Below are 15,238 nucleotides of genomic sequence, written 5' to 3'. Positions count from 1 at the left end.
TAGATGCAGGTTTAATGCTTTCTTACAGTCTTGTATTTCCCAGACATTTGAGTCTCCTTTTTAACCCATATCTAAATGTGCCTCCTGTTGTGCAATGACACAAATGGCATAAATACCATTCAATGGTAATCTAGTGCACTGGTATTTCCTTACTGTTTAAAATAGCCTAAACATGATACCCTAAAGGTTATGTAATATGGCTGCAACATTTTGGTACCAAATATCTTTAAAAACAAATACAGATCAAGTTTATTTATACAGCACATAGTTCATCCATAAAGCTGGCTGCTTTTATTCCTTTCTAATTAAAATTAAACTTTCAGAGCTTGTCGCATTAGAAGAATTGATTTTAAGTCATAAAATATGAGTGAAACTGTGTCTCAGTTGCTGAGGTAGAGAATACTTCCTGGCTTCATGACCCACTTGAAATGATTGTCTGAGACAAAGGTGTCAGGATGTCGTGCTGACATGACACTACTATATGTGTCAAGTTCAAAACTCAAAACCCTCAAATTTCCGGAACAAAAGCATTTAGATAACTCCTGTCTTTGTGAAACCTGCACCAATCTGGTGATCTGTGACCACTGGCTTTAGAGTTATGTAAAAACAGACCCCAACATTATGCACAATAGCTGACATCACCAACAGATTATCAACTCGCTAACAAGGCATCTATTCCAGAAACTTCACAATACCCAGCTGAGAATGGCCCATTTTGCTGATCTCCCCCGAGCCTTTTCTTCCTTCTGCCCTTTTAGTTCAAACTGTTTTATGAGCTGCAGGGAAAACGGCCGCTGTTTGCGTCCGTGAAGCTGACACAACTGTTCCCACAAAAATTCAGACACCAACATGAGGGCGGAAAAAACTTAACGGTGAGAAAATCATGTAGTCGTCTATCTGACAAAGAGATTCTTACAAAGCACTTGAAAACTCAGGGGGGCTTTTTAACTCACAGTCACAGGTTTGTACAGCAGGTAATCACTACTGACCATCTCCCCATCATTGTATGTCTTAGCACGACTGGGAATCCTTGTAATGTGTGTTCGGAGGTGTCCAGTAGCACGTGGACCCTGCAACACATGTTCGGACATACAGTACTGGGAACTGGATTTCACCTTACAAGGAAATGTCAGCAACACATAGATAAGGTTTTGAAAGATGAGAACAATTACCAGTTCCTGTGAAAGTTAAAGCATGGTATTGAACACTATTAATGTTCTTATAGGTTCTAGCAAAAAAGAAAAGCTGTCTCTGAACCCTGGGGTTCACATCTGCAACTTTATGCAGCAATAGTCTACACAAAGCACCATTTGTGCAGGTGTATCTTCCAGGTACGGCCTAACCTACAGCCTACAGTCACATTGTATTTTCTTTCAGCTGATTTTTTTGGTTTGACAACTAACAAGCAACATCTAAACATCAAAAATCTATTGGTTCATTCTCATCCAAATTGTGTTGGACATTTTTCTCATCCTGGTGACAAACAAACAAAGAAGGGAATTAGCTAAAGCCAAAGCTGATGGTTCAAATGGCCAACTACAAGTATTTCCATGGTACATTCAATGTAGGCTACTCAGTGCTGCATACTCCACAGTTTTTCCAAAGTTTAACTCATTTATATATATTTATATTTTACTAGCTCTTTGTTAAAGGAATTTAGAACAGGTTTTCGAGGCATGACAAGGAGGTTATGTCTGCTTTGTCTGTTGTGGTTTCTCAATCCTGTCCTGAAAATTAGCTTAGTGTAACAGAATCCCCATAGTTTGATTCAACTAGTGATTCAGGTAACACTGTATTAGAGAATCCTGAATCGGGCCTTGAAATCCTTAACAATGGCCACGGACAGCCTGCACGTTTCTCTGCAGCTCAGGACGGATTAGTGTTGGAAAGCAATTGCTACGAGACGGATGTACAATTCAGAGAGGCCCCAGGCTTTTCCTCGTAAGGAAACATGCAATTGTGAGAACTATAGAATATCTTGTATGTCTGAAAGAAAGACGTTATCCTTCTCTCTTGCTTTGAGGAAAGGCTTTTTGAAAACCAAAAAGCACAGGTTCAGAAGTTCATGAAATGGGAAGTTAGTATTTATTAGGCTAATATTTCTTTCAAGAGATGTACTGAAATTGTAAACACGCTGGTTACACATGGAGATTAAAATAATCTTCAAATACTATGTTGTTCAGACAGTTGGTGAAGGATTCTGGAGGTGCTGTGAAAAACTTTAACGGTTATACACACTGCACAGACCCCACCCTGAGCAACTGAGCAACACGTACATGTTCTGGCAGATATTAAAGCTGCATTACTGAACACTCAGTCAAGTTGCTCATGTTCAAATAACCCAGTCTTTTCTTCCCACAGTGCTTGAACCAGTAATATTTGTCAGTCACCAGTGTGTGAGGATTTTCAAAACCTTCAGAACTGATGTTGTCGCATTCATAATCGCACAGTCTTCTGTGGGACACACACACGAACACACATTCAAATTGTGTCGGACACACACACACACGCACACACACAGGACCTGAGCCACTGCCTTGTGTCCCTCTGCGAGTGTGTGCAGAGATGAGCAGGACCGCACCTTCTGTGAGCGCTACCTGACACTGGAGATGCAGGGGTACCAGTGAAGGGTTAGCTTTCATTGTCTTTGTCTTTTTTTTTTTTTTTTTTTGGGCCCCTCCTGCTTCTTTTAGACATAGACCAGTACAGGGCGTTAAAATATTACCATACAATGCTGAGGTATTTGATGTTTTTACGTAATCCCAGCTACTGAAGCCAGGTAGTACTTATAGTCAAGCAGCGTTCAGGAGATGAAAGACCTAAAACACGTAGTGCTGGATGCTCTGAATTTCCTGCCTCCATTTCTACACAGAGTTTCTGAGTTTTCTGTGTGACTTGTGGAATTAAGCTGCCTGCTGTTCAAACTCGGAGGACATTTTTCAGTGCCTGTTTTTGGGAGAAGGAAACTATTTCATTTTTATTTATTGATTTTCTTTGGGTGAAGATAAATACTTTCACAACAGGTATGTATTGTTTCTTTATTACATACTAAATCTTTTTTTTCTTTTTCTTTTTTGGCACAGTTATAACATTTATTTCACTACCAAGGTCTGTAAATGACCATCAACCTGTGACAAATTGTTGGGGTGGTAATTTAAATATGTTCTCTGTTTCTGATGTTGTTTTCTTTGCAACTGTGCATTTATCACAATGTGGGAAAAGTTGCCCTCTGAGATGGAGGTTAAAAAGATGTTCATGTTATACAGCATTAAGATTATTTATGTCAAATGTCTCTGTACAATGAGTTATTGCTTTAAATTCACTCCATTATTCTTCAGGAACATTTTCACATTTTCTTTTTAAAAAAAAAACAGTTTTCTTCTGTTATTATTCTGATATTATTCTGTTATTATTATTTTGACACATTTTACAAAACCTTAAGGAAAAAAAAAAGATATTCCCCAATAAAAAAGCTATAGTGAGACTCAGTTGCTGACAAAGACATTGATTCTCTGTTCAAAAGTCTCCCCATTTAAGCACTGACAGTGTTATTCTCTGGTTTATCTCAGACATTAAGGGGTATTTTTGTGGGGCTGAGATCTTTCAGCTATTTCTCAGCACAGGGAAGTGAGAAGGGAGGGGAAGCAGGGCCGACACAAAAGGCAACATTATTCCCCAGCGGATCTGCGCTACATCCTACTATGAATGGAGTATTGAAAAACATAACATTGGGGACTAGATTATTTTTCATCCCTCATAACTGAGCCATTTGTCCCGGAGTTTCGAGTGGTTTGTTGGTACAGTCTGCAAATGAGACAGCCTTGGTTCTTGAGCGCTGTGCTGGTGTTAAAATCCCCACCTCCCAATTGGACGCACAATGGCTTCTCTGTGGGCCTCTGGCCTTGTGCGCGGCACCTCCAGAGACAAAGCAACGGCCCAGTGAAAATGTTGTTGTGGCACTAGTGTCTCAAACTCTACCACAGGGGCCACTACTGTAAGTGACGCTGTGTTAAACTCACCTCCACATGTTGAAGATGACTGTATGTATACTTTTGCAGTGGCTAAAGATTTTAACACCCCTCCACCCCCCTCCCACCCTCCCACTCCTCCTGCCTCCTGCTCTCCAAGGAGACGAGAGGCGCCCCTGCGGTGTCATCAGGTGCCTAAGCGTTTTGGAGGGTTCTAGTGACAGATTGCAGGAAGCAGTGTTTATGCCTGACGATGGGGACCACAGAAAGCAGAAATGTCTTTTTGTGCCCTCTGGGCCCGGAATGTCCACTATCTCGAGGGGCCAATATCAAATTCTCCTCTCATCATCCCCTAATACACATTCCTGTGTAAGGTCAGGGGGAATTCTGCATGAGCGCAGAGACAAACAACCCAAAGCTGAACCGCACACTGTGTGTCTTTTAACAACAAAGTGCTCAACAACACTCGTCAATTCATTTCTAAGACATGCACAATAAAAGTATGTGAAATTTGGAATTCATACCAATATCCTAATTGATTTTTTTTTTATAATAAACTTCCTTTCTTTTAATTTGTGTCAACTTATCATAACTTTTTATATTTATATAGTATTTGAACATTTCCTCAGTTCGAATGCACTGTCAGCGTAAGTAAACGTCTCTCATCCCAGTCTCAGTTGAGATAAATGAAGGGTATTCAGTGTCTGTCACTTAACTAGGCCTATCTAACTCTGATTATTGAGTGATCCTGTGCCTGTGAATCCCAATATTCTCTGTCTGAAGGAAAATCCCCCTTGAAAACCACCAAACAGGTGCCTGCCTCTGTCTGTAACACAAGCTTTCCTCAGATGTAGATGATGCTGGTAAGCTCCGACATCCATCTTCCTCATTGTAACAGACCTCACCCTGATTCCCTTGTTGCCTCCGCCTCCGTTACCTGCTGCCAGGTCGGTGCATGGCGGCCATTTTGTGCTTACCAAACAGCGATGTAACTTGACTCCCTGTTCGTGGTGTTTTATTGGCAACGGTGGCGCTATTTGGTGGCACTAGTGGGGAAACTGAGTCAACTCCATGGTCTGTTCCTGCTTTGCTCCAACAAGTGTTTGCTTGCCACGACAACTTCCTCACATATCCATTTACAGTGATGCACATCACATGATCGGTGGAAATGATCTGTTTTTGAGCTACAAACACGTTTCCCCAAAGCCTGACCCCAGATTACTATCAATACTTACTACAGTAGGCCTACAATAACAATAGCTGCAGGCCTCATCAGAGAAAACAATCCAATACTATAATTAGGCTACTGAAGCAGGACAAAAATAGTGATTGCTTTGTAGTAGTAGGTGTCTACGATCCTCTTGTCTAATACATTTAAAAGTCTGTTCACAATACAGCTAAGGGTTATGGGACGCCTGATTGGAGAGAAAATGAGAGTGTTTGGATGTGTGTGTTTCAGGCGGATGGTCAGTCAGGCAGCCATGCGAGGCCAGCGTGTGGTGGAGAGCGAGTGTAGGTGCTGGAACCCGGCCGTCTGGCTCCTGGTGACGCTGCTGGGATCCATAGTGTTGGTGACCGTCAGTGTCCTCCTGCGACTCGGTGAGTATGTTATGTGTGTGGTTTGGATCCATGTTGGATGCAAGGCCACATAATCCAAGCTGAACGTAGAAGTTCAGTTTCTTTATTACAGAATACTGTGTGTGTGATGTAGAAAATCATATTTTTCTGTTTTCAGTTTGTGGTTCAATATCAATGCCAAAGGGAACAATGTGAAATGTATATTAAAAGCAAGTTCTCAATGACAAGCTGCATAGTAAAGTATATAATTTCTTAAAGGGGTAATTTTTCATACATTGGCTCATGACCAGAGGGCAGAGGTTGGTTGTATAATAACTGAAATTGATTCTTAAGCTTTAGCAAAAGCTAGTATCTACTACTATAACACTCCATGTCCGGTAACACTTTACAATAAGGGTCCCTTAATTAATGTTAGTTAGTACATTATTAAGCATTAATATACTAATGTGTTAATTAATGCTGAGTAATGCATACATAATGATAACTAATGACATTATTCAACTTTTAAATTTGTTAACTAACTTTGAGTAGTAAACATTAATTAACTGCTTACTAATAGGCTACACTAATTAATGTGTTTCCTAATCCTAAGTAATACATAATAATGATTGTTAATATATCTGTAAACAGTTAATTAATGCTTAATAATGTACTAACTAACGTTAATTAAGGGACCCTTATTGTAAAGTGTTACCCAATGGCCTTTCTTTTTTTAAACTCTTACATGTAAAGGTTGCGTTGACCTTTAGAAGCTGTGGATTTGTATTCAAGGGGAAAGATTACTACTGAATATGACACTTGAGATGATTCCTTGTGGGTCAGTGGTTGACCACATAGGCCTATTTGAAGCGTGAATAATACTCAAGAACCGGGTGTACCTGCAAGTCTCCCTGTAGACAAGTGCTTTTGTATCCACAGTTACTGTCCACCATGTGTTTACCAGTGGTAGCTGGCTAAAAGCCCTGCAGTTACTTTAAAAGGAGCCAGGATCAATTCCACTCACTGGATGTTATGGATCAGCAAATATAGAGAGAGCAATTTATTCAAATGTGCTGACACCAGCTTATTGGTTTGGTCTCTTCCCAGAGCCAGCAGCTGTCTAAATATATGTACCTTACTAACGTTTTCTATACTCTAATTTCAGGAGACGTGAAAATAAGCCGACGGTCTGTATCCAGTAAGTAATATTTAATATTTACTTCCATTCTTCATAGAATAGAAACTGTGTCTCCTCAGACCTATAGACCTACATGTGACACTGTAAACAAGTGTACTGAGCCCCTAAGGCTCACATAGATAGACACATGTATATACTGTACGTGCTTCAGTGCTACAAACAAATGGGAGAGGCCTGCGAATTGACCCACATTGGGCGTGATGAGTTGCAAAAGTCCCTGTGGTGTCTTTGTAAGTCATTGAAACCTGAGATATTAGTCTCCAGGTGTCACAATCTCCTCTATACAGGCTCATAAACACCCTCCAGTCTGACTCTTGGGAGAATATGTTGTCTTGAAACGTTCACATGTCAGAAATGTATATGAGACACAGTTGACAGCTCAGACCTACATGAACTCCTCCGTGTGTTGCTTGGAAAATATCACATTTCCTCTGCAGAGGGAATGTCATGGTATTTTTTCAGGTCATTTGGTCATAAACGGCATTGGATGAATTTCTTTTGGTGAAGTAATAAGAAACATTGTGGAATGACGAATATAAATGTCTATAACTATGAATGTCTGCATAAAATTGAATGGCAATCCATCCAATAATTGTTGCATGGCCACAAAATTGAATTAACACGCTAGCACATCGCTGTTGTGTCTGGTGCAGTAGTCTTAACAGGCCTCCTGTTGTGGTTCCAGTCTGTGTCTAGTGTTACAGGAAAATAGATATAGTAGATATAGAGTACAGTAACTATGGAAGGCCAAGAACCTCCTTTCAACAAATAATTTGGCCATACTCTCTCTTTCTCTCTCTCTTCCTCTCCCATATCCCCTCCTCCCTCCTGTTTCAGCCAATGACGAGCAAACCTCCATGAAGACGCAGTATCAAGGTAAGAATGAGCTGTGCTGCCAACCTCCACCTGCTCAGACACTCATGTTCAGCTGAAGCATGTCTGCATCCAGGTCACGCAATGGAAACCTATCAGTGGCTGGCTGTGTGTCAGTGAAAGAGAGTACGGAAGGTAGATCAGTGCCTGGGGCTTTTTAAACAAGGTCACTTTCCCAGCTCACCATTTCCCTAATCCCCACTTATTTGCTATGTATCCTCCCACCCTCCTGCATCCACCTCACTCTCTTCCAAGGAGTCATGTGGCCTATTGTGTTCCTTAACTTGGTAGGATTAGACTTATTCCATGGGGGATTTTTTTTTTTACTCGCTATTAACTATCATTACATTAGAGCATGCTGGTCTGGTCTTATTATCTCATTTCTTTTTCAAATAGAAGCACGTGTTGTTAAAATGTGCCGCAGAACTTTTTGAGCCCCATTTTTTCAGTGAGGTGGTGCAATCATGAGCAAACGAGCTGAAGGTCCTTACAGAGACTGCAGATGTGTGGAGTCTAAACAGAGAAAAGTCCTCACAGATACCGTCTGCTTCTGTCTCTCCAAAGTCCAACTGGTCAATGGACGTAACCGGTGTGAGGGCAGAGTGGAGGTGCGCTACAATGACTCGTGGGGCACAGTGTGCGACGACGACTGGGACATGGTGGACGCCAACGTGGTGTGTCAGCAGCTGGGCTGTGGAGTGGCGGTGGCAGTGGGCAGCAGCTCTCAGTTTGGACAAGGTGCAGGACCGATACTGCTGGACAATGTGGACTGCAGAGGAAGTGAAACAGACCTCGGCCAGTGCAGCAGTCTGGGCTGGGGCGTCCACAACTGTTACCACTATGAGGATGTGGGTGTTACCTGCAGAGGTAAGGCTTTTTCTAAAAAAACAACAACAAAAAAACAACTTTAAGTTGATAAGTTCTTCATTTCATTTCAATTCCTCCTTCCTTTTTGTTTTGCTGCCAGAACCAGCAGTGGTGGGGCCAAAAGGTTTTGAGGATCTCGCCACAACCCCCCGCGGGAACTCTGGTTTACGTAAGTGCCCCCTGCTTTTATCTAAATAAGACTGGTCTTCTGCCAATTTGAGATGTAAGAGCGATGAATTTGAAAATACATATGGCCAAATTCCAGAACCCAATATGGTAATATTGAGATAATAAAATCAGGACTATGTGAAAATGAATACTTATGTAAACAAAATGTGTACAAGCTCAGGTAGTGAAACAAGCTTTGATATGACCACAATAAACCTGTCACTTTCCCCTCATGAGTCAGTAGAAAACCAAATCACACATCAATCTACAGTCAATCTTCATCATTCATTCTTCTTCAGGTAGCCACAAAAACATTTAATGCTGGTAGGAAACTGCCTCCTCACACATATCAGTCACATCAACTGTCATTTTGTTTCCATTGCCCCCAAGTGGCCAAACAAATGTGTCATTGCAGGTCTGTGCGTCAGATCCAGTATCAGATATGCACTTTGAAAACAACAAGCCACACTTGTATTTGTCATTAACGCACACAGTGAACATGTAGTCCAGCTCCAGAAACTGGAATAATGCCATCGGGTTGATTCACCTAAAAGTGTACAGACTCCATTGCTCCACTGTCTTGTTGTGTTATACACGTGCATATCTTGATCCAGTGCAAATTTTAAATAATGTAAATACAGTTATTTTGACTGTCGAGTAAAACACGTCGTATTCAGGAGAATTAAACTTCAGGCCTGTTTTTCTGTATTTGATTAGAGGTTTTTTTTCTTTGTGCTCCAGGGACAAAATCAAAAGCATACACTCCCAAATCTAGCTCACAGGTGGCATGCCAGATGTTGCTACAAAATGCAGGGGCAGGTTTTATTAAATAATGAATGATGGCTTATTTTGTCAGTGTCGGTTCAAAATGAACTAATTCTCATAGAGTAAATACAGGTTTATTGAAAAAAGAAGATGGTGGATTTGAAATACATAAATCAAACTACAGGACTATATTTTACTTTTGTGAAACTGTCACCATATTTTACACTTCAAAGGCCATTCAGATGAATGGGAAGTATCTTTTGGGACATTTTCAAGAAAACTGCACAGTGCACCTTAGGGGCTTCTTGAATTCCAGGCCATCCTTATTGTTTGCCAGATTTGCCTTTGTTGTGGTCACAGTGTTGTTTTTTCCCCTAATTCCTAAGAGGATCACGAGAGACCAGAGCAGAATCAAATTTAGTTTACGAGTGACGTACCGAGCTAATTCCTTAGGGCCCTTCCTGACACCCACTGGGAATGCAGTGTTGCCATCCAGATAAATGTCTTCCTTAAATAACGGCCACATCAGAGTGCCTATTGTCCCTGTTAGAAGTGGCTTTTGTCCGGGCTGAGGCATGAGATGACAACATCTGTGCTTGGTGCAATATAAGATGTTGCTGTAGTCTCCTGTGTGTGTTTTTTTCTCCACCGTAGTATATATTGTATAAGACCACACCCTTCTCCGCTGTCAGTGCCTGTCAGTCATTTCCTCCGTCTCCCCCTCACACAAATCCTAGAAATAAGAATAGATTTAATTTGATGGTAATATAAACGATAATCTACAAATGTGTTCTCAGTCTCTTTAAATTCCCTCTCCCTCTTGGTGTAGGAGATGGCACCGTCCGTCTGGTGAATGGACAGAACGCCTGCCAGGGCCGCGTAGAGGTCTACTACCAGGGAAGCTGGGGGACAGTGTGTGATGACGACTGGATCCTCAACAATGCCCGGGTGGTGTGCCAACAGATAGGCTGCGGCACTGCAGTCTATGCACACACCAACTCCTACTTTGGCTACGGCACCGGCCTGATTCTGCTGGATAATGTCAACTGCTATGGCACAGAGCAGGACCTGGGGAAATGCAAAAGCCTGGGCTGGGGCAAGCACAACTGTGGCCACCACGAGGACGCTGGAGTCACCTGCTCTGGTATGCTGCGCTCAACCAGGAGTTCTTACTAACAAATAACTAAATAAGACAAAGAGTCTTAAACTAAACCAGCAGCTCTGTCAGGCCTTGGTGCTTTAAGCTGAATGCTAATACAGATATTCAGATATTATGCTCAAAACATGATGTTGACATATTAGTCTGGGAGTGATGGACCAACCAATAGGGCAACATTACTGTCCTTTATGGTACGTTAGTCAGTAATAATGAGGTACATTAAAGGAGAGGACCAGTATAGCACTTGCATGTTGGTATCAAGCCTTAATAATAGTATAAATTATTTTAATATTAGACACATGGTTCATATAAATATGATTTAATTCTTTTTTTTAAAATACCTTTTTCAGGATCCACTACTGAACCTCCTGTGGCAACGCAAAACCAGAGAGGGCTCTGGGGAACATTCAACACTGAAGGTATCCATCCAACCATAATTCACAGAAGAGCAACCAAACATCCTATAATCATTACTCTTTTGCATCAGCATGTCCAGTTTTATTTAGCTGTGTTTTTACAGTATAAATGAAATATGCATTTATGCCGAATGACCAACAGGGAGAGCCATTTCTCCCCCATTGCCTTTGAGTGTGATGCACCACAGTGCTGCAAAACATGGTGGTGAAAGTGTGCAACAGACTAACCCCAACATAGCCATTACATGCAAGTCCTCTGCTCTACTGAGCATCATGTAATTTTTGCCATGTATTATGTTTTTCCTCCAGCAACAGAAAATATTCCAGTCACCCAGACAGAGAGTCCAACAACTGTTACCACAACTGCCCAGACAAAAGGTAAAAATAACGCAATGGTTTCTGCTTTTAACTAAAACTTAAAAACATTTTAAAAATAAAATATTATCTTTTATCTTTATATTTATACTCCACGCTAAAATCTCTTTATTCCTGTAGGCAAACTAGCCATTCGTGTGATGAATGGCAACAGTAGCTGCCAGGGTCGTGTCGAGGTCCTCTACAAAAATGTTTGGGGTACAGTGTGTGATGACGACTGGGATATGCCAAATGCCAATGTGGTGTGTAGGCAGCTTGGCTGTGGCCCAGCTATTGCAGCCAAGACCCAGGCCTACTTCGGCTACGGTTCTGGCCCGATCCTGCTGGACAATGTCGAATGTGGCGGCTATGAACCAGAGCTGTCCCAGTGCTTCCACCTGGGCTGGGGTCAGCACAACTGTGGCCACCATGAGGATGCTGGTGTTATCTGTGCACGTAAGATTTGCCTCGACCTCAATGGGGTCATACAGTAGCAGGCTCTTTAGCTTTATGTCATTCACATATAAAAAATACAATGAGCACAGATACTCTGCAACAGTAAACACAGAGAATCTCTGTATCTGTAATCACACATCTATCTTCAGTCATCAATTCCACTGAAAGCTTACTTCCTTTTCATCCAGTCATCTATGCCCGCCCTGCTGAGCTGTCCAGTTGCAATGCATGACTGTAATACACTGAGGAGGAGACAGCCCAGAGAGCATAAAAAATACAGTAGATGAGTCAAGGCACATCAGCGTCACTACATGCCCACAGGCCAAATTCCATTTTTTTAAGGCTAAATCAAAAGCTCATAGAGACTTCCCTTTACTTATAGAGAACATCCTGGGTTTCACGTTGATTGAAAAATATAATCACATTTCTTCTCTAAATGCAGTTTTTGAAATTGTTTCTGTAAAGTGTGTCTCTGTATTATCACCTTAAGGGAATCGAGCAGCTTCCTATATTGATCAGCAGAGTAATTATAAAAGAGCCTTGCTAATGCTTTTGTGACCTGATATTTCCTGAGTATTCCCAGGACGCAGGAAGATCACTGTTTTTTTTCTCTGCTCTTGTCTGCTTCCCCTAGCTTTTCTACTCTACAACGCAATTGGACGTGATTTTAGAGTAACAGAACGGATACCCATCACCACTACCGCACAGCCCTCTGAAGGTAAGTCGAATATACTGTATCTTCAACAACCACAAAATCAATCAATCTCCTCAAGAGTTAGATTCTGAAACTAGATTCTGAAAATGTGTGACTCTTCTTTGCTTTCTAAAGGAGCGGTGAGACTGATGGGTGGTCAGCACCAGTGTGAGGGTCGGGTGGAAATGTACTTAAATTCCGGATGGGGCACAATTTGCGATGATGCTTGGGACCTCCCTGATGCTCAGGTTGTGTGTCGTCAGCTGGGCTGTGGAGAGGCCACGGCAGCCCGAGGAGAAGCTTTCTTTGGGCCTGGATCAGGAACAATCCTGCTGGACAATCTGAAGTGCAGTGGTGGGGAGGCCTCCCTGCAGGAGTGCTCCCATATATCCTGGAACGTGCACAACTGTGACCACACTGAAGATGCTGGTGTCACCTGCTCACTGTCGTGATTTCAGTTGAACCACAATCCCATCTCCATCATGGGTAGGAGGTTGGTGTACCAACCTGGGACTTGTATACATAATGTAAATAACAGCTTTCACGATGCTGAAGAAATACTTTACCACCAACGACATACAAAATAACTAATACAACAATATATGATTACATATTATGACTATCTATGCCTATTAAGCACTTTATAAATAAAGATATGATATAAAATACAATGTACACAGTTTTTTATTTGATAAACAAAGAAAAACAAAGCTATTAACTGTCAACTGTCTTTTTTTCTTTTGCCAAAAAATATTTACTGTACATGTATACTTTGATGATCAAGTGAGGAAAATGCTGGAGAAAGTCCATCTATTACTAATTATATGGACAGAAGGAGACATTTTTCTACTTCAGATCCACAACTGACAAATACTGTATGTCTGAACAAACAAATAGATTTACAGATGGGAGAGAAATATATACACCACAAGAATGCAACGGAAATATCCACAAATAAATGTCATATCTTGTTGTGAATATACACTATCCATCGACAATTAAAAGGTGTGTTACTCGTGTCTGTAAACGATCATATAAATAAATGTAACTAATAATCATTTACATGTGACAAAATAAATGTTCTTATTTTTTGGTACATGATATATTTTTGGTGTGAACACAGATGTTAATGCCTTTTGCGACTGTCATTGTCCCAAATATGTGCCTGATAATTATTTTTCAATAGCATATGAGAATATGCTTTGGGAACACATAGCTGGAAAATCATGAAGCATTCATTACATAATTAATATTTTCTTATCTTTAATACAGCGTATTTGTCCCCTACAATTGGTGAGAAATGTTACCTTAGCGAGTGGCAAACAAAAGGAATCGCTAACATCATTTAGCTGATATGTAGTCAAATTTTATTAAACTATCCAGTTGCAGTAGCCTATGACGAAAAAATGTATTCAAATCAAGTTAACTTACTACCAATAGCATACTCATAGCTAACAGTGGCCACTGGGGTTTTAGTAGGATAACAGAGAATGCAAAATCTAGTTAAAAATTAAGTAATTCTTAGCATGTAGACTCAGTAATATGTAAAACATACAGTGGCACATTAGCTGACAATGAGCCATTAAGACTTGGTTTGCTGCTAACCCTTAGTTTAGCAGGCAGTAGAATATACATATGGGTCTAAAGAGTATACTGTATGACTAAAAGATAATTTTCAGAGATAATATAATAATCTTGATCAAGGTAATAAAGTTATTCTAAAATCAGAGTGAGGCTGGAGATGATACAGTATCTTAAATACGAGTCATGACCTACTGTATTCGTCATGATTCACACAGTCAACCAGTTACCAGATATCTGTACACTGGCTGCGACTGTGGTAAACAAGAAGCTACAATGACTTACCATAGTCTGGCAGGATCAAGATCACGAGCAAAGTAAGAGCTGATTGATCAATTTCATAAACGTCCCGTCGTGTCCACAGGAGCAGAGAAACAGAACGGCCTGCATAAGAGGGTGTGTTTGGTGACTCATGATAAAATGACTCAGCATATCAGCATTATGAGCCTTTCTCATATCTACAATCACTTCAATCAACAGAAATACTAGGGAATGGGAGAAAGCCTTGGTTACGAAGGTGGTTTCACAAACAATATATAACAAGAAATCATATTTTTGTCATTGATTCAGGCGAATTAATTAATATGAAGCGGAAGAAAATGGATGGATGGATGGATGGATATAAGAAGAAAAGATGCTATGATGTGTAAAATTGCAAAAGAGGAAAAAAAAGCCTTCAATGAGAGGCCAGTAGCTTGCTGTGATGATTTTGCTCTGCCATCTAACAATGTCACAGTGATGTCAAACATATGATATGAGTTATCATGGGCACGAGTGTCTCATCACGTCCACATGCTTTGTAGGCGACTGTAAATCTGACCCGGTGACAGGCAATATATTTCACTGATTGTAATCACTGCTATGAAAATCATTTACAAAAAATATTTACTTGTCACAGACATTGTACAGAATGGCGTCCTGTAAAAACAGCAGCGATACACACACAAAAAAAACACACGACTTGCATGAAGACAAACCTAAAACTTCAAGCGACACAAAAAATATTTATATTCCATATAACAAAATAAGCTTATGAAGCAAGATACATATTGTGGGAACATTATACCGTGTGCTACATTATACATAAATAGTATTTGCTGGTCATACCTGGATGGCCATACATGGTGGGAGGCCCCTGCAACCATGCCTCACCCCATGATAAGGTTTGCTCTTTTGTAATCT

The 15,238-nt window shown here is 40.8% G+C and overlaps 1 protein-coding gene across 1 annotated transcript; it reads left to right on the top strand.

The window, feature by feature from the left end:
• Positions 1-5,410: 5,410 nt before the first annotated feature.
• Positions 5,411-13,185, top strand: LOC146974263 (scavenger receptor cysteine-rich domain-containing group B protein). The gene is made up of 11 exons (XM_085797386.1): positions 5,411-5,567; positions 6,691-6,723; positions 7,561-7,599; positions 8,161-8,463; positions 8,564-8,632; positions 10,226-10,540; positions 10,906-10,974; positions 11,281-11,349; positions 11,467-11,781; positions 12,416-12,499; positions 12,611-13,185. The coding sequence occupies exons 1-11, from the start codon at positions 5,432-5,434 to the stop codon at positions 12,925-12,927; spliced, it is 1,749 nt and encodes a 582-aa protein (XP_085653512.1). The 5' UTR covers positions 5,411-5,431; the 3' UTR covers positions 12,928-13,185.
• The last annotated feature ends 2,053 nt before the right edge of the window (positions 13,186-15,238 follow it).

The sequence above is a fragment of the Trachurus japonicus genome, chromosome 14 (genome assembly GCF_045865225.1).
Source record: "Trachurus japonicus isolate A0001 chromosome 14, Traja_1.0".
NCBI lineage: Eukaryota > Metazoa > Chordata > Actinopteri > Carangiformes > Carangidae > Trachurus > Trachurus japonicus.
The sequence above is the reverse complement of the archived record's forward strand: the minus strand, read 5'-3'. Positions and strand labels throughout refer to the sequence as shown.

Coding starts and splice junctions, on each gene's coding strand:
- LOC146974263 (XM_085797386.1), top strand. CDS start 5,432: ATGGTCAGTCAGGCAGCCATGCGAGGCCAGCGTGTGGTGGAGAGCGAG. Junction 10,975..11,280: donor GGGAACATTCAACACTGAAG/GTATCCATCCAA, acceptor TTTTTCCTCCAG/CAACAGAAAATATTCCAGTC. Junction 12,500..12,610: donor TACCGCACAGCCCTCTGAAG/GTAAGTCGAATA, acceptor TGCTTTCTAAAG/GAGCGGTGAGACTGATGGGT.